This window comes from Oreochromis aureus, linkage group 4, assembly GCF_013358895.1.
Source record: "Oreochromis aureus strain Israel breed Guangdong linkage group 4, ZZ_aureus, whole genome shotgun sequence".
Classification (NCBI taxonomy): domain Eukaryota; kingdom Metazoa; phylum Chordata; class Actinopteri; order Cichliformes; family Cichlidae; genus Oreochromis; species Oreochromis aureus.
The window spans coordinates 5905354-5923753 of record NC_052945.1 but is presented as its reverse complement, the minus strand read 5'-3'; the positions used below and the strand labels follow the sequence as shown (position 1 = coordinate 5923753).

Sequence of the window (18400 nt, the reverse complement as noted above, 5' to 3'; positions counted from 1 at the left end):
TCGAGAGCACGTTTCACACGTGACAGACGTTTGGGGCCGGGCTCGTGCTCGCCCTGTTCTCGTGCACATGGAGCTGTCCCCCCTAGCCTCATCAAAGCCCACCTGCCCTACCAGCTACTCGGAAGTTATGGGCCTGTGATGTTTCTGCAGTAAAAGCTGGATAGCTCCAGCAGCTGCCGTTCCTCCCTTTAAAGTGTCGTTAATGACGCAGCTCTCGGTGAACCAGCAGCCTAAGTGAGTTTGGAGTTGTGTGTTTTCTGCCACCTGGTGGTCATAATGAGAGCTTGCAACAGCACACTTGGGTGCCGAATAAATATGAATGAACATCTATCCAATGATCAGTATGAGCCGCTCGTATTGCTGCGATTATTACACTGCTATTTGGAAACACCTGAGAGTAGTGTAATTATGTTCGTCTGTACTGATGGATCTGACAGCTCAATGAAGAATTTTAGCTGTAGTCTAGCGGTTATATTGAGAAAAAGTGCAACATCACTGTCTGAAATTGCACAATAGTAAAAAAAAAAAATGTGGGTCAGCACCTCTAAATGTGGTATTTCTTCCTTTCTTTCTTGCGAGGGCAGAAGAAACTAATTGTCAGCACAGCGAGGATATCATCATCACGTTCAGTAGCTATAGATCAGCATTAATTTGGAATCATGTTTCTCTCAGCTGGCTAATATTTACTCTCCTCTGTGCGCTCAGCAGGGAGATGTGGTCCTTTTGTAGCTAGATGCTCTTTTGCACTCTCCTCAGGATCTTCCTAGAGCTTTATAAATCTGTGTTTATATATTTCCCAAATAGACATTAACGTTGACATTTATCCTTTTAATAAGTTGCAATCAAATAAATATTGATTATAGCAGCTCTTGGTCACAGTAAAATTATTCTAAACACATAAAAAGGTTGTAAATAGATGATTTATTTAAGCCCCAATCAGCCATACTATTTTAGCATCAGATATAGGGCTATCATACAAAAACTCTATCATTTCTCTGTGATGGATATCCTCTGTTCTAATGTAATTATCTTGCTGGTGTAGAGGGGATGTAGGGATGCCTGAAACTGCGACTGCATCTGAAAGGTACCATCTGTTCATCCCCACCGAGATCAGTGCCAGAAATATTGTTTTTGAAATATCCCTGAAAGCAGCGAGTTTGTCTAAGGCCTGCCGATCTGCTCTGGTTATTCAGCTGTAATTTGACAGCCGAGTAACCTATTATGTTCAGAATATCTCAATTTAAATATTTTCATCTTTCTAGTAACTGTAGAGTTTTAGTATTAGTATGTAGTATTGCATTGATAATTCTGGTCATGTCAAGGCAAGATCATCAGATCCCATGAAGTTTGAGGCAAAGAGTGTTATATTTTGATGTAACTGTGAACAATATTTTATTTAAATGAAACTTTCCAAAAGCATAAATGGAAGCTTAGGAATATTTTTATGGTCTTATGTGATATTCTTTAGCCACATTCACATTAAAATGCTGTGCACGGCCACGTTTTTGTCTTTGAAACCAGTAAATTTTGTAACATCCTTTCTTCTTCCTTTAAGTGAGCTGAGTCATTGGTTTGTTTAAAAAAGAAAGTGCTGAAACCTAATTTTGAGTAGTCTAGAGTAGCTTTCGTGTAATCATTTCCTCATTATTTTAGCTAAAGTTTTCATCAAGTACTTAACACATGTACTGTGTGTTGGGATGTGCACAGTCTTTTGATGTAGGTGTTCATCCTAACTGTGAGGCGCTTTGTAACTGTGTTTGTTGTTGTCGTTGTTGTTGTTGTTGTTTACTACAACTAAAGTTATTCTTTTTTTTCTAATACAATGCTGTTTAGAGTCAGCGGTGTTTGCTGCCCTCTAGTGGTTGCCATGTGCATTACATGAAAATTTACATTAAGGTATTCAGACATAATAGGACACAGCCTGTAGCGAACATTAAAATCAAATCAAATCAAATAATACCATAAACTCTTACATAAAGATTAGCCTCTGTAATAATATTAAAGCGTTTAAAATATAATTTTAAAAAAAAAGCAGTACAAATTACGTTCTGATTGGGTGCTTTCTGACATGACGTTGGCCATGGGCGGGGTTTTTTCATTAGCAGGAAGCTTGACGTCACGTTTGTTTTGGGAGAACGACGGAGACGACAGGAAAATGGAGCAAAGCGCTGAGGATTATAAGGTACTCCTGAATTACATGTTTAACACGTTTTCACTGGTTGTTTCTGTGAATGTTCGTAACTCTGCTGTTGAATATTGGGCGGAACTTCTGATAGCTGACTAATGGTAGCACCTAAAGCTAGCTGTGGATCTCCAATAACGTTCGTTAAGATCGAGCAGGGCTACGTGGTGCTTTAGCTGGATATAAACCTAAGATTTTTTTTGTATAGTTGTGTGTATAACCACACAGAGATGAAAGCTTAAAGTGTGTTTAGAAAGTCGCGAACTTTATTCAACTTCTCCTGTTTGGCTGTCTGGCTTTCACCCACTGACCTGAGCAGAGCAGTGACTTTATAGTCATGTGATATGAATGTGTCATTTACCAGCTCTTTGTTATGATTTACCTGCCACCGCTAAGGGTCAACTGGTCACGTGGTGCACGAACTCGTAATCACATTTGGGCACTGGGTGGGCTACATTTGCATTTTTTTTATTAGTATGATTTAGTTTTTAATTTTAGTTTGCTGTCCAGTTTTCCAAAACGTTTTAGCCATAATCAATCATTTTTCAAATGAGGTTTAATTTACCCAATTCTTGTTTCTCAGACGGTGAAAATTAACAGGAAAATACGTTAATCTTGTAAATAAGGTCTCGAAGACCTTGTTTGCCATAACTATATGCTATTAGGCCGTTTAAGCTATTTCCTAGAAAATACCGAGCTGTCATTTAGCTTCCTGAGTTGAACCCACCATGGTTTTTGTGGGTTAATGCTTGTGGTGTTGACTGACAAAGACTGAAACTAAATGGACAAATTTTACAGGTTGAGTGTTATCATGTAACTATTTCAGTTAGTTCTCATGATTTCTAAAGTTTATTTTTACAATGATCAAGTTTGTTTTTGTTTTTCTCACTAGACCTCAGATAACTACCAGTCAGTTTATATCAGCTGTGTTAGACTTTATTTCTTGGATCCATCTGCCATGTGATGAGTTTATTCCACGTGGATGTTTGTTTGTTTTTTTTAAACTGCAAGACAGTAAACTTTCTTTATTTACAACCAACCTGCCTGCAGTGTAGTACCACCAATTAGCCCAAAGTCAGGAACACAGACCTGTTTGGCGACCACTGGTTCCTAAGGCAAAGTAGCTGCTGGAGGATTCTGGGTTGCCAAGAGGTCACTGATCAGTGTGTGTGTGTGTGTGACTGGGGCTTAAAAGACAAGTTGAGCTATGGGAGGACGCCAGAGAACGTGGAGAGAACCCAATCAGGCATATTGAGAACATGCAAATTCCACAATGATTGGGCAAAAACAGGGCTGGGCTAGCCTGAAATGCCTAAGGCTGCTTAGATGTCACACAGAGTGCCTAGCCTTTGTGAAGAGGTGTGGACAACCTCTTTACCCTGAGAACACCAGTAGCGATAGGAATTCTGAGTATGCACAGGTCGTTAAATCCCTGCTCGTTGTATGTGGTTCAAGTTCAACTTCTGAGAGAAACAAGTGGTGTTCAACCACACAAAAACATCAGTTATACTGTAGATATTGATGACTAATTAAAATAATCTTTAGACAAATTCCTATTACCTGCCTGTTTCAGTGACTGAAATTTGGCACCGCCCAAAAAAACCCCACTTTTAACTGCGAATACATTTTACACTTGATTTCTGCTTCTTCATATTTATGTGGGACTTTTTTCTCCTCAGCTGATATTTGAGAAGGAGGGGGTATACCTCCACACAAATGCCAAGAGGAGTAACCAGGACACTAGCATCCCAGGGTTCATCCGCATTGTGGAGCGGGTAAGAAAGTCTGTGTGAGCTAAGACTGTTTAGGTCAAAGGTATGATCGGGAAAGCACGGGGGTAACCTATCATGTCTTTATATTTTCAGGCTGGGCTGCCAGCCCTAGAGTGGAGCCCACTGGAGCATGATAGTCGCAACGCTCCTGCTGTACTGTACAGCAAAAAGGTTAGGAACCATCTATTTGCTACATGCTGAAAAATTAAAAGTATTTCTATTTGTTATTAGCTCGAATAGGATTCTCATCCAATAATCTCCACCTGATCAGGATGGTGATGGAGGGGAAGAGGATACAAACTTTGACCCAGGGTATGAGCCAGACTGGGCAGTTATAAGCACCGTGAAGAAAGAACGAGAACACGTCCCAGTCAAAAATTCAGGTGCAGTCTGCTTTTCTGGTGATCCTAGCAAAGGCTCGTGCTCAGAAAACTAAAACCCCCTCTTTTTTTCCTCACAGGTCAGTGGGCGTTCTCGCTGCCTCTCTCAGAGCTGTACTCTCTTCGGAGGTCTCGGTTCTCCTTGGGTCGAAACTTTCTCGTGCTGACTAGTAGAGGTGGCCACCCGCTGCCTCCTTTGCACTTCCACAGAGGAGGAACCCGGGAACTGCTGAGGGCACTTCAGCGCTACATTATTCTGGACCCGTAAGCATCACTGCAATCATTTTAGCAGCAGGTTTCTAATTACAGTGGAATGCCAGCATTGTTTACATGCCGGAAAAACCCTGATTAGTACTTCAGTTTCAGATGCCCTTTGCTTCTTTGTCAGCATGTCATGTGGTTTCTGTTCTTGTTATCAGGTCACCACTTGACGGGCGGCTCTTCCTTGCCTACCCCCAGGACTCAGGCACGCTCCCTCAGTCCTTTGATAGGCTGCAGTTTCTTGATGATGGAGGCATTGATCTTGTCTCAGTAAGTAGATATTTTTTTGTTGTTATTTTTTTAGAGGATAGTGCATGTTGCAGTAATTTTTTTTAAGTAATCTCGCACTTAATCATTTTAAAATCTATGAATTATTAGCCAGTGATGAGGTCATCTTCCACCGAAGCAGCATCAGAACTTGAAAACAAAAGCTAATGTGGAAGTGCCAAAATCTCCATTTCCTCTAAAAGCAGCTTGAGCTATATAGATCCCCGATGTTAACACCTCCAACTGCAGAGTAGTAATAAACATGTTTATAGCATATTTACAGTTCAGTTTTTGGCCTCCATAGCCAGTCTCCCCTCGGATGACAACTAAATTCCGAAACCAGTTTCAGATGTTTTTAGGTTTAAAGTGGGTTGCATTATTAGGGCATGGTCACATTGACAGTTGGATGCCATCACAGGCAGATTTGTCCAGTAGCTGTGTACCAGCCTTCGCCTCAGCTACTGCACTAATTGTGCAGGTAATTGTACTAATAGATCACACAAAACAGAAATTATTAGCAGGTTTCTGTGTCTGTGCACTGCTCTCATACAGATTATGCATACAGAAAGCAAGATGGGATCGGCCAAAAACGAAACCACCAGAGCTTCAAACAGGTTCCACCAAGTCAAGTCAAGTGGCATTTCATTTCAACCATATGCAGTGGTACAGTACACAGTGAAGCGAGGCAATGGTCCTCCAAGACCTTGGTGCTACATATAACATATAACAGACAACCAACACAGGACTACATGCGGTGGCAGTGACACAGTGGTTTCATCTGGTTTTTTTAATCATAGCCTTTGGTACCAGCTAATATCTGCCCCAGTACCAGTGGGAGTGTTTGAATTAGATTCATTCTAACTAGTGAAAGAAACATCATACTTAAAACGACAGGCCTTCATTTGCATAAAAATTCTTTTTTTTTGTTCTTTCACCTATAACAGAGATTTATCCATGACCCGTATGCCACTACATTTGGTGGATTCTCCAAAGTCACAAATTTCTTCAGGGCAGCACTTCGGCCTCCGGAGTCCCCCATCCACACACGTACTCCTCAGGATCCCAGTTTGCCTCCACAGTCTGATGAAGAGCCCGGATTTGAACTCATCACCTGCGTAAGAGAAAGATACAAAAAGATCATTTGAGCGCGGATGGATGGAATAAAAAATAAGATATTAATGTTTGCTTTTATTTCTTTCATCAAGGGTGTGGAACTTGGTCCCAAACCAGATGTAACAAGGGGACCGCCTCTGGATAAGTGGGAGGAGTTTTTGGACTCTGAGGGGCGAGTGACTTGCCCAGAAAAAATCAAAGAACTTGTGTTCAGAGGGGTAGGACAGTAAATAGAGTAACAGCACACCTTCTGTTAGAGACAAACATGTGTTTCTCTTGTTTAGCCAGGTGTGCATTCTTTGATGGGGTTTTTGTGTATCTTGCAGGGCATCACACACTCGCTGAGGAAGGAGGTATGGAAATTCCTGCTGGGGTTTTATCCGTGGAACAGCACTGCCAAGGAAAGAGAGGACATTCTTCGGGTCAAAACGTTAGTATAATTTTTTTTCCTGTCATATCTTTATGATAATTTATTGAGGCTTTGGGAAACACTCTCATTGCCTCGCTTGGTAAATGGTAAATGGACTGGTTCTTATATAGCGCTTTTCTACTCCACCTGAATGCCCAAAACGCTTTATACAACTTGCCCCGTTCACACACATTTCCTACAAAAGTGCTTTCATAGCTAATATTCAAACACACACACTCTGATGGATACATCACAGAGAAACTTTGGGTTAGTAGCCAGGGTTCGAACCACCAACCTTCCAATTAGTAGATGACCTGTTCTACCTCCCTCCTGAGCTAGCTGCAGCCACTTTTTTTTTTTTTTGTTAATGCTTAGCAGCGAGCCAGTGCATTTCATAAAATGTTGAACTATTCACTTTCTTTAACAACCCTTCTGCGTGTGCAGGGATGAGTACTTCAGGATGAAGGTGCAGTGGAAGTCTGTCAGTGAAGAGCAGGAGATGAGAAACTCCCTCCTCAGAGGGTACAGAAGCCTCATAGGTCAGTGCGTCTAATAACAGAAGATCTGTTCAGCGTTTAGTCAGCTGCCCGTCAGAAGTTAAACTGTCTTTGTTCTGTTGTGGCAGAGAGAGACGTCAACAGGACAGACAGACACAACACGTTCTTCTCTGGGAATGACAATCCGGGACTGACCCTGCTTCACGACGTGCTGATGACTTACTGCATGTACAACTTTGATCTCGGTGTGTATTTATGAACCGCTGGTAAACAGATGTGCATTTTCATCAAGTGCATTTCTGATTCACTGTTTGTGACAACCAGCATTGTTTCAGGGTCAAGCTGTAGAGAGAGAGTGAAGCAAAACAGTAGCGTACTGTATTCTCATGTCTTAAGTTATTGATTTTGTCAAGCCGTGTGCTGCTCATTTATTCATTCAAACAGGTCAAATGATGAGTGAGTGAGCATTCAATAGTCATACACAAGTGAATGAGGTTGTCTTCTTAACGGGTAAAAATTCAGAGGAAGGACAAAACATGATATTAACCTTTATTTGAAATCTCAATGATACAGAAACCAACATTATATAGAAATAGCAGAAAACCCAGGAGCTAAGTTCATGACAAGTATGGCTTGTTTGTAAAAGTTGCCAGGAGAAGGAGAGTTGCCTGTTCTCTCTAAAAAGAACATGGCGCAGGCTTAGAAAGAGCAAACTACAAGACTTCAGGAACAATGAAACCAAAGTAGACGTGTTGGACCATAAAGAACAGTGCCACGGCTTTGCAGTCACTGACTAGACCATGAACTCTTCTGTATACAAAAGTATTCCAGAGTCAAATGTAAGGCTGTACGAGAGCTAAAGCTTGGCCCAAATTGGGTCATCTAACAGGACATCCTATCCCAAGTACAACAACAAATCTACAACAGAATGTTTGAAAAAGAAAATAGTCAAGGTGCTGCAAGGGCCCAGTCGAAGTCTAGACCTCAGCCTGATGGAAGTGCTGTGGTGGGACCTTAAGAGAGTAATCACTTCAAAACCCAATTAATTGAAGTAATGCTGTAAAGAAGAGTGGACCAAAACTCCTCCAGATACTAATGAAGTCATATAGAAACCCATTACGTCAACCCATTGCTGCTAAAGTTGGTTCTCTAAGTACCACATGTGATTCAGTAGCTTAGTTTTTCACATGACTTCATATTGTTTGTATATGAAAATAAAGGTTGAACAAGCATTATGGTGCCAGTGCAAGTGGCGTCTGGCAACACCAGACCAGAATAATTTGCAACAACAGGAGGAAAAGTAATCTGCAGATTCCTGTTACTTAACACTATTTGGCTAATTTTCTCTACTTCCTTATGTTCGGCAAACAACAAAATAAACAGTGAAACAACAAAGATGTCCATGATGTTTTAAGGCCAATCAACAAAGGGTTAGGCAGCGATTAAAAGCAGTTTGAGTAAAGTATGTTTGTAAATGTTTGTAACACAGGTTTAACACGGGTCTCCTTTTTCATCGGTGCAGGTTATGTGCAGGGGATGAGTGATCTTCTTTCTCCCATCCTGTTCGTCACCCAGAATGAGGTGGAGTCATTCTGGTGTCTGACAGGCTTCATGGAGCTGGTGGTTAGTAAAAATATCTGTTCTTTTTGTTTTGTTATTGTCTGTCACAAACCCGTGATCTTCTGTTGAGACATGCAAGAGCTTTTAAAGCTGTTACTCTATATTTGAGTCGATTTCTGCTCCGAATGAAGAATAATTAACTCAGCAGCAGCACAAACATAACATTTGAAAGTTTAAATGCAGTTGGGCCAGTGAGGTGATTCTTGTGCGTTGGCTTAAGACCTCATCAAGATCTGATTTGAATGAATATAAACGCCCACACTTAAAACTGCTTTGGATGTGTCTCAGTGTGCTCTTCTGCTAACTCGCCGGTGTCTCCAGTTGTGAAGCAACCACAAGAACACTTGCTGGATTTTAGTTTGTTGCCTGAGGCTGTTTGCCAACAATCACAAGCATTACACCTTATTAAATGTTAAATAAATGCACATCCTCTCTCTCTTTAAAAAAAATGCCATCTGGTTCTATGTTGTGCTGAAATGTGATATTAATCATTGAGATCTGAGGAAGCAGTGAAATAAAAACAGCAACGAAATTAGTGGTCAAAGCAGAAACATCCAAAAGATTGATGTATTTGTAAGAAGCCGTAGACTCCAGCTGAAGAGCAGGTCTTTGTTTTTCTTTTCTGCAGCACCAGAACTTTGAAGAGTCTCAGGAGGCCATGAAGCAACAGCTTCTTCAGCTCAGTATCCTGCTGAAGGCACTGGACCCAGAGCTCTGTGACTTCCTGGGTAAGTGAGCTCCTATTTAGCCAGGCAGATGGACAGTAGAAGTGAGAGAGTAAAATGAAACATGCAAAGTAAAGCTGGGCAAGATAAAGAAGTTTTAAAGCTACCTCCTTCATTTTTGTGTTGATTTGCACCTCAGGACTAATTTCAGTTCCTATAACTCCCCAGAGGTCTCATTCTGACCACATGTACTTGTTATACATGTGCTTCTGTCTAAAAGGAGCAACTTGTCAATTTGCATGGCATTTGGGGAAGAAGATAAAGTCACAGGGAGGGAAGATCAGGCAGCTAGGGCAGGTAGTGACCAAAGATTGTTATGTCATGTCACCATGGTTCCACTCATCCCCACTGATTGTTCTTACTCACATGTTATGGAGAGGTTGTTCCTGGGTGATGAATTTACAGTTTAAGGTTGGGTCAGTTTGACACCGAAGGCAAAGTCCATGGTCCACGGGACTCCTAAGGGGCGATCTTGAATATAGCAGCAACGCGGAAAGACGACCAGAGGTGCACAAGAAGAAGACATTGCCATGTTTTCTGTTGAATCTGACCTCTCGCATATAAGTTTAGATATGTTGAAGGTGACATACATGCCATGCATATGTATGAAACTGAGAAAACTCTGAATGTGCAAGAATAACTTCTTTTTTGTAAAGAACTAACCAGTTCTGCCTTCCCTGCATGTCCTTCAGACTCTCAGGACAGCGGCTCGCTTTGCTTCTGTTTCCGCTGGCTGCTCATCTGGTTCAAGAGAGAGTTTTCCTTTGAGGATATCCTCACGCTGTGGGAGGTGAGTGCTTGACTGTACCAATTTAACATATTTGTGTCTTGAATTGATTTTTGTTTTGAAACTAATTACTTCACCTTTAATTGAAATCCCATATTCAATTTTTTTATATATATATTATGTGCTACTATTTAACAGTCTACAGTAAGGATTGTTTGGGCTGCATCTTGACATCGCATTTTATAGCATCGTGTTTTCTTCCTCAGGTCCTCTGGACTCGTCTTCCATGTGAAAACTTCCACCTGCTGATCGCCTGTTCGATCCTCGAGTCCCAGCGAGAAGAGCTGATAGGCTCGAACCATGACTTCAACACTATTCTGAAGGTCTGGATTAAAGATGACAGTGATTTTTTTTTTTCTGTAATCATACAGATTTTTATCTTCTATAATGTCTTTCATCTGCAGCACATTAATGAGTTGACAATGAAGTTGGACCTGCAGAGTGTTCTGCGTGGAGCTGAGGCCATCTACCTACAGCTGTTTCTGTGCAAGGTAAGACACAGGGCCACCTCACACCTCATGATTCAACATACAGCCAGTAAAATATCTTTGTCCAAATCTGAGATTTTTTTAAGTTATCAGTTAACATAATATAGCACAAGATAAATTGTTTTCCTATTATATTCTGATAATACTAATAATTTTACAACTTGCTTGCTTTGTAACTTCTCCTTTTTCCTCTTCCCTTTCCACCCCAGGAGCTTCCTGTTATGGTGAAGCAGGTCCTGGGCCTCTACGTCCCACCCAGCTCAGAGGACGAGAGCCCAGACTCACAGGCCAGCGAGACACAGCGCGTCCTCAGCCAATCACAGGAAGGAGCTGCAGCTTCTAATCCAGCGTGTGGCCCCAGCTACCCTTAAATCTGATTATCAGCTGGTGGACTGACACTCGCTAACAGATGTGTAAAAGACATTTATATATGAAATATGTACTAAATATTATCCCATGGTATGGAGTGAAGACTGTTGTTACTGATGGTCAGAGGCAGGGGGCACTGCAGAGGCTCTTTTCTCTCACTGTGTGTTCATGAAAGTTACAATCCAACATGTTTAAACACTATAGCCGTACTTGCAGTGCTGTTTTTGTGTGTATGCTGTCCTCCTCTGTTTCCTTGTCACTTGTTTACATCTCCTGTTTTCATGACACTTTTGCTTCTGCTTTTACTTATTATTTAACTGTATTAATTCATTTATCCCTTGATTACTTTTCATTTTATTTTGTGTTTTCTGACGGTTCCCTCACCACTCCTCCTGTAAAGGGAAACAGACGAAGGATAAACTCACTGGCAGCATTTTGCTAGTACTGTAAGATGCCATTCCAGCCCTATGCAAAGGTTGTGCATGCCTTATAGGTTCCACATGCCGCTTTGGTAATATTAAGCCTTGTAACTATATGTATGATGTTCTAGCATTTTCATCTTGTTATTACCAAATAAATGGTTGAATCATAACAAAACGGTATTTAAACTCTACTTTATCCATTTGTAAAAACTTAAGCAGAAGAAGTTCAAGATAACTCAACTTGATCCCACTGTGGATAAGAATCAGGTGAGGAAGGAACAGACGATAACATCCTCCCCAAGACTTGAAAAGGATTCATTTATCAAATGGTGGAGGTGAGCCTCAGTGTGCAGGTCTGAGTTTGCCTGCAGATCCACAGCAACAATAATACACGGGGCGACGGTGGGTCAGGGGGTTAGGAAGCTCATCTTGTAAGCTCAATCTTGTAACTCGGAAGGTTGCCGGTTTGATCCCCAGCTCTGTCTGTCTTGGTCGTTGTGTCCTTGGGCAAGACACTTCACCTACCGCCTACTGGTGATGGCCAGATGGGCTGATGGCGCGATATGGCAGCCTCGCTTCTGTCAGTCTGCCCCAGGGCAGCTGTGGCTACAACTGTAGCTTGCCTCCACTAGTGTGTGAATGTGAGAGTGAATGAAGAGTGGAATTGTGAAGCGCTTTGAGGGTCTCGAAAAGCGCTATATAAATGCAATCCATTATTATTAATACACATATCAGTGAGGAGTAACTTCGCACCGGTCCTTGTCCTCATGCATAAACTCACCATAACAAGGTCCTCTCTCCCTCTCATGCTGTTATGTTTGTTTTCCTGGAGCTGGCGAGGTGTGTGGGTGTTCCTCGCCTCTCGCCCTGTGGTAGCTGGGATAGACTGGGATAGGCTCCAGTGTACATATTTAATTATATAGCCTGTAAATATCTGTATATTTACATATTTAAAATATCTCTAGTTATATATCTTAAACTATCCAGATGTAAATGTGTTAGATGTAGTTTAAAAACTGAAAAAAATTGGACATAGTTGTTTGAATTTTACATGTAAATACATAAAGATAGAAATTTAGATGAAAAGCTGCAGAATGCAGGAATCTATAAGATTCCAGCTCAACCAATGAGCTGTTTTAACTCCTTCCTTTATTCTGATTGGTTGCCCCTTGCAAACAGCAGTTTTGAACAGCAGATGCATCTCAGGTCCAGCAGCCAATGCTGTGTACCTGAGATGACTACTTTAGGGATATCAGCTCTCACTGACATCATATAGAGCCAGGAGTAAAAAAGAAATATCTAAACTGAGTGTGTAGAGCACTCTGAAGCCTGAGCTTTGTCCTCACAGGGATTAGCTGCATTTCATTATTTGAAACTTTGGTTATATTTGATATGACCATCAAACATTGTAACTGTTTACAACAGAGGTAATAGCTCCCCTTTACTTTAACACCCAAATGCTGTCAAAAACCCAACTTGTACAAAGTTCAATTTGAACTGTGAACTTTGAATTGTGATAAATACATTGATTTAGTGAAGATGTTTCGCTACACCGCGTCTGTGTAAAAATGATTCCAACGAATCGTTTACATTTGTCCGATAACTCTGAGGTCAAAGACTGACAGACTGTTACAGTAAACTGCACTTGTTTATGTCTTAACTTGTGAACTGGTTAAACTTTGCCCTCTCTCCCCTCTCCTCCCCCACTGGCCAGCAGGTGTCTGTGTGAGGTGAATAGCTCAAGGGGAAAATAGGGCCTCTGTTCTCCACTGTCCTGGGAAATGAGCTGGAAAATGAGGGGCGGGCAGCCACACCCCCTTCTCAGGACCTCCTGCACTCCTCCTTTGGCTGGTGGCTGTCTTCGAGCCCCTCGATCCATGTTGTTTGAATACAGCTGCGGTGTATGAATTTAGCAGGGTGCTTAAACAGCCCGACGATCTGTCACTCTCGCCCTCTCGCCCTCCCACCGTCCCACCCCATTCTGACCTCACTTGACTGGCAGAGCCAAACTTACTCAGTCCTTCATTCAAACTCAATCTGCTTTCAGCCCTTTTCAAAGCCTGTTTTATGGGCGAAGGCCTTGTCGACCGCTTTAAACCTAATATTCTCTCACTAATGCTACAATCGACTAAGACTTGCAGGATTATGTCTCTTCGTGTTGTCATTATGCAGTGTCTAAGAATAACCATCTCAGTTAGATAATGTGGCTGCTGATCTACTCCCTGTGCCTGAGATTCTCATCTATGATTTGTTTATTGCAAAGCAGAAGGATGCTAGTTGTTGTTTATTGTCATTTGACTTTGAATTCAGTTACTCAGGAAAATTTAATGAAGCTGGTCTAGACTTGGAACACTGGACACGGGATGCTTTGGCATTGTTCTGTACAGGTTTAAACTTTAACCTTGCATGAATATTTTAAAGGGAAAACATTGTGCTCTTGTGTTAGTTGTAAACTTTGGGTAAGTTCATGTACAAGCCCTGAAATACCCTAAAAGAACTCAGACTTTCAGTATAGATTCAATGCCTGCATGTAGTACATTCAAACATGTGTTTTTACCCACTGCTTGTTCCTCTTAATTTTTTTTAATTTTTTTTTGGGGGGGGGGGTATTAATTTTAGGTTTCAGTCTTTTTAATTACTATTGTGCGGATGCCATATGTTAGACACAAGACTTGGGAAAATTACATCATGTATCACATTAAAAACACAGAACTTTGGAAAGCCTTCTTGTAATCATCCATAGTCTCAATAAATACGTCCACATCAGAGTGTAGTTTCTATTTTTATTTTAGTTAATTAAAATGTTTTTAAACATCCAGTGTTAATTTTTTTTAGTTTAGTTTCAGTAACAACCATCATAGAAGGGAAATTTTATGCATTTTCACAGAAAGTGGGACTCTAGTCAGTTTAATCAGGTCTGCATTCTTGGGGATTTTAGCTTTAGCTTGTTATGATATGGGTTTATGAGATTATGTTGGTGAGTCTCAGATAAGTGGTCGTGATTATTTTTTATTTTCCTGACTTTCATCAACGTAGCTTGTGTTTACGTTTACAATAGCAAAATTTAATCAAGTGCTTTATCGGAACATTACTCATAGTATAAGTACAGATTTCAGGTGGATGTTCTCCCATTGTGTATTTCCGTCTTTTAACTCTTTCTTTTGTTTGTGCAGTTTACCATAATAGGACTATTGTTTTGTCATATTCTGTCTTACTAAGTTTTTTATTTATAGTCCTTTGGTTGCTGTAATACAGAACCTGCCCAACTTTGGAGATGAATGAAGTGTGTTTTTTTTCCTCCATAAAAATACTGTTTTGGATTTCATATGAAACTGAATCACTTCTTTGTCACAGCGGGTATGAATTATTGATGCTCAGCTGAAATCAAGTCGTGGTGATCCACGGCATGGTGTTCGTATCTCTGTCCATTTAACTCCCATTTGAAACCTTAGCTGCCATTGACGCCTTAAATGTGTGAAGAGCCACCTGTAATGAGTGTGTCAAATACAATCTGTATTCTCCACTGGGGAGTGCGACCCCATTGTGACCATCAGTGGGCTCCCCGGGGAGTGTGTGAAAAGTGTGTCTACCCCATGAATGTGTGAAGTGTGTGTGTGCGAAGAGCCAGCAGCAGGCAGAAGGCCAGGAGCTGTTGTCTGACACTGATTTGTAAAGGGAGACAATACGGCTCATTGACCTGCCCGGCTCCACTGTCTGTTGCACATACCTCGCCCGGCCCTCCCCGCTGGCCTCGCCGCTCTTTAAACACGAGCAGCAGATTGCCACAGGGAGGGGAGACCGAAGGGGACGCAGGTTGCTTTGACAATGACAATCTGTGACGAAAGGACAGAGAAGCTCAGAGCCAAAAGTTTGACGAACACATTTACAACTACTTTTGAAATCTCTCCCCTGATAAATGGTGAGAAACGCAAGATGTGTGCAGTATTCCAAGTATTTTAATGTTTCCATCTAAAGAGTGCAAAAGCTTCCAAAGAAGAAATCTGTTTGCAACCCCATGTCAAATATTATTTTTCTTTATTGATTAATTTGTAATTGTTTCAAAAATTGATTCATTTTTTTGTTTAGTATGTTTGCACCCAGCTGTTATATTGTTTCCTTGTAAAAGAATCTAGAATCTATCTAGAATTACCTCATCAAATATCTTTGTTAAAAATAACCCTTGTAAAAACAGTGAAGAACCTTTGGGGTATTCTCGCTTGAATAAAATGTGAAATTTTACTCTCATTTTATCTATCTTTAAATTTTAATCACTTAATCATAGTTCTCCAAATGTATCCTGGGACATAAGCAACTTTTTAGGATTGCAAACCCGCAAACCACCGACTCAAATCATTATATGACAGAAAAATCCCTGAAACTGCACAGACAGCAATAATGGGATTGTATGTTTGAGTGCGTGGGAAACTAAAAAAATATCAGAACTTGAGGGTCTTTCTCTGACAGCAGGATAAGACTGAACATCCATCCAGCGTTTGACACCTCTCCTCTCGTGCTCACGTTGTAAACAAACACCCTCATCCTTTTGTCATCCATGCCCATTGTCACAGTCTGGAGGTGCTTCTCTCTCTCTCTCTCTCTCTCTCTCTCTCTCTCTCTCTGTCTCTTACCCCTCGTCGCCTTTTCTTTTCCTCCTTCTCTTTTTTCACCGTCGGTGACAAGCTGTTGCTCTGTCCCTGCGGGCCACACCCTCTCTTGTCTGTTCCTCTTTTCCCCTCCCCTGCCTCCCTCTCTCCCCTTGCTCTCCTTCTTTCTCCCTCTCCCCACCTGTTGAGGCAATTGTTGCACAGATCGCATTGTTTGTTATCTTATTATTTTATGTCGCTCATGAGGGTCTCTGCCCCTTCCTATGGCATTTCCCACCCCTCTGGACCACTCCCCCTCTCTCCCCGACTGCTGGGTATAAAACTTCGAGCTTCTAGTGAGGGGGGATATTCAGCAGGGCCACCTCAGGAAGACTGATTTCAGCAAGCACCAAGAAGGCTCTACAGTGATTTACCAACTTCCATTTACCTGCAAACTATTCAGCTTCCTTGTGTGGCAGAAGGACGTTGGCTTTTCTTTTAATTCCCTCCTGGACATAAACAAGTTCATATTTTAGCCAGCAGGCTGTACAGATGGACAGAGACATGTCTGTGTCTCTGTGGTGTGAGGAAGTGGAGGATGACCAGACTCAGGATCAGAGCCAGAGGGAGGCACAAGCCCAGGGCCACAACAGTGGCTCGCCTCAGCTGCGAGCCGCCTGGGACCCAACAGTGTCGGGGCATCGAGTGATCCAGAGGCTGCTTCACGTGGAGGAGAGATACATGCCCTCCATGCTCTACATCACCCTCATCCACAGGGATCCGGAGCGCAGGGAGGAGCTTGCCAAATGGGCCCTGGAGGTATTCAGCTCTCTCATGCTCCAGTTTTTCGATTTGCCTCATAGTGCTGGGTGAGTTATGTCATCGGGACAGCTGTGATCCTGACATCTTTCATCCTTTTTCCCTCCTCTCCAGGTGTGCTGTGAGTGTGGTTGTGATGAGACAGTCTTCCCCCTGTCTGTCTCTCTGATGGACAGGTTCCTGTCTGCGTCTCTGTCTATACCGGTCTCATTGTACTGCCTGGCTGCAGGCTGCATCCTTATAGCCTCGAAGCTCACAGAGTGTGACAGCGTGACCGCTGACACCCTGTGTGCGGCAGCTGAATACAGCTTCCTGCCATCGAACCTGTTGGTGAGTTTATTTCAAAGCATCTTACACAGGGTAGTTTAAATACGAGGATAGATACCTCAAAATTAGAGCTGTAGGCAAGCAGCACTCACAGAGTTTAAGCAAAATACAAATACTGTGGCCCCTCATACTCCGAATAACCTAATCCCATTTGGGAGTCTTTTCCAGCTGTGGCCCTCTAATACCTAACAGTGATTTGTCTCCACTGGATGCCAAAGTCTTTCAAATGCAGCCCATAAAGTTGGGCTTCAGCTAACATTTTCCTGTTTTCATGCTCCCTTCCATTAGGAAATGGAGCGTGTTATCCTCGCCACCCTCCGATGGGACACAGCGGCAGTGACTCCGCAGGATTTTCTCCCACATTTTCTCGCCTGTGTGGAGGAGAGAGGAGACAGCGGTGAATCTGCAGAGGAGCAGCTCTCCACCCTGCGGCGGCACAGCGACACGCTGGCTGCCATGTGCGTCTGCGACTCCCGGTTTCTTGGAGCCCCGCCATCGCTTGTTGCTGCAGCATCACTGAACTGTGCCCTACGAGGTCTGGGCAACAAGGGCCCCACTCAGCTGGCCCTTATGAGTGAAGCATTGGCTGAACTGTGCCAGACTGACCTGGTGAGAATGCCTGTCTCTGTTTTGTTTGCAAGTAGACTCAATTATTAGATTTGATTTGATTTAAATGAGGTTTTCAGTTAGAATTTTAATTTTGCGAAGGGACAGGATCTACAGGAAGCTAATTTTTTGTTTTGAAGGGCCTCCTTGTTTTAAAGCTTTGTCAAATGCGGTGAAATATTCGTATCTTACACAAACAACTTTATTTTTCTCTTTCTTGCTATCCAGGCTGTTCTGCAGTGCTACAGTGAGATGATTGAATATGCCCTCCGCCAGCGTCTGAGGAGTGGGCTTCAGCAGGGCCCCACGGAAAAAGACGAGGAGGTGGAGACCGAAAGGCCTGGAACACCAACTGACATGAGAGAGATTGACTTGTGAACACTGAATGAAGTGTTGCATTGAAAGTGTGAACCAATCAAAACCCTTTAAGTTCATCAGTCAAACTGATATAAATGTAATATGACCTCCAAATGCTCTGACATTTTTTCCTCATGTAATTTAGTTATTTTGTGTGTGGTTGTTAATTTATTTTTGTTAATTTATTTGTGAAAAAGTGTGTCTTCCACGTGCCATATTTGATACTTCTATTAATTTTATATTAGGCCTAGACTTTTTAAAGAATCATATTTATACCTTTTATTTATTATTCATGTGCAATTGTTGATTAATTTTATGTTAATTTATTTCAATTTACCATAACTTTGTGTTTTTGTACCGAATTCAATACATAGAAAATCTATTTTTAAAGCTATTAAAAATGTTTGTACATATTT

At 41.9% G+C, this 18400-nt stretch overlaps 2 protein-coding genes across 2 annotated transcripts; both read left to right on the top strand.

Moving 5' to 3' along the window:
* The first annotated feature begins 2102 nt into the window (after positions 1–2102).
* On the top strand, positions 2103–11472 carry tbc1d17 (TBC1 domain family, member 17). The gene is made up of 17 exons (XM_031750914.2): positions 2103–2182; positions 3862–3957; positions 4048–4125; positions 4226–4337; positions 4415–4598; positions 4754–4865; positions 5807–5977; positions 6068–6193; positions 6302–6405; positions 6829–6923; positions 7010–7126; positions 8404–8504; positions 9130–9229; positions 9919–10016; positions 10220–10336; positions 10418–10504; positions 10711–11472. The coding sequence occupies exons 1-17, from the start codon at positions 2156–2158 to the stop codon at positions 10870–10872; spliced, it is 1887 nt and encodes a 628-aa protein (XP_031606774.1). The 5' UTR covers positions 2103–2155; the 3' UTR covers positions 10873–11472.
* A 4955-nt stretch (positions 11473–16427) lies between these two features.
* Positions 16428–18005, top strand: ccndx (cyclin Dx). Its single transcript, XM_031750517.1, has 4 exons — positions 16428–16694; positions 16809–17024; positions 17310–17630; positions 17856–18005. Exons 1-4 carry the CDS (start codon positions 16428–16430, stop codon positions 18003–18005), a joined length of 954 nt encoding a protein of 317 aa, XP_031606377.1.
* Positions 18006–18400: the final 395 nt, after the last annotated feature.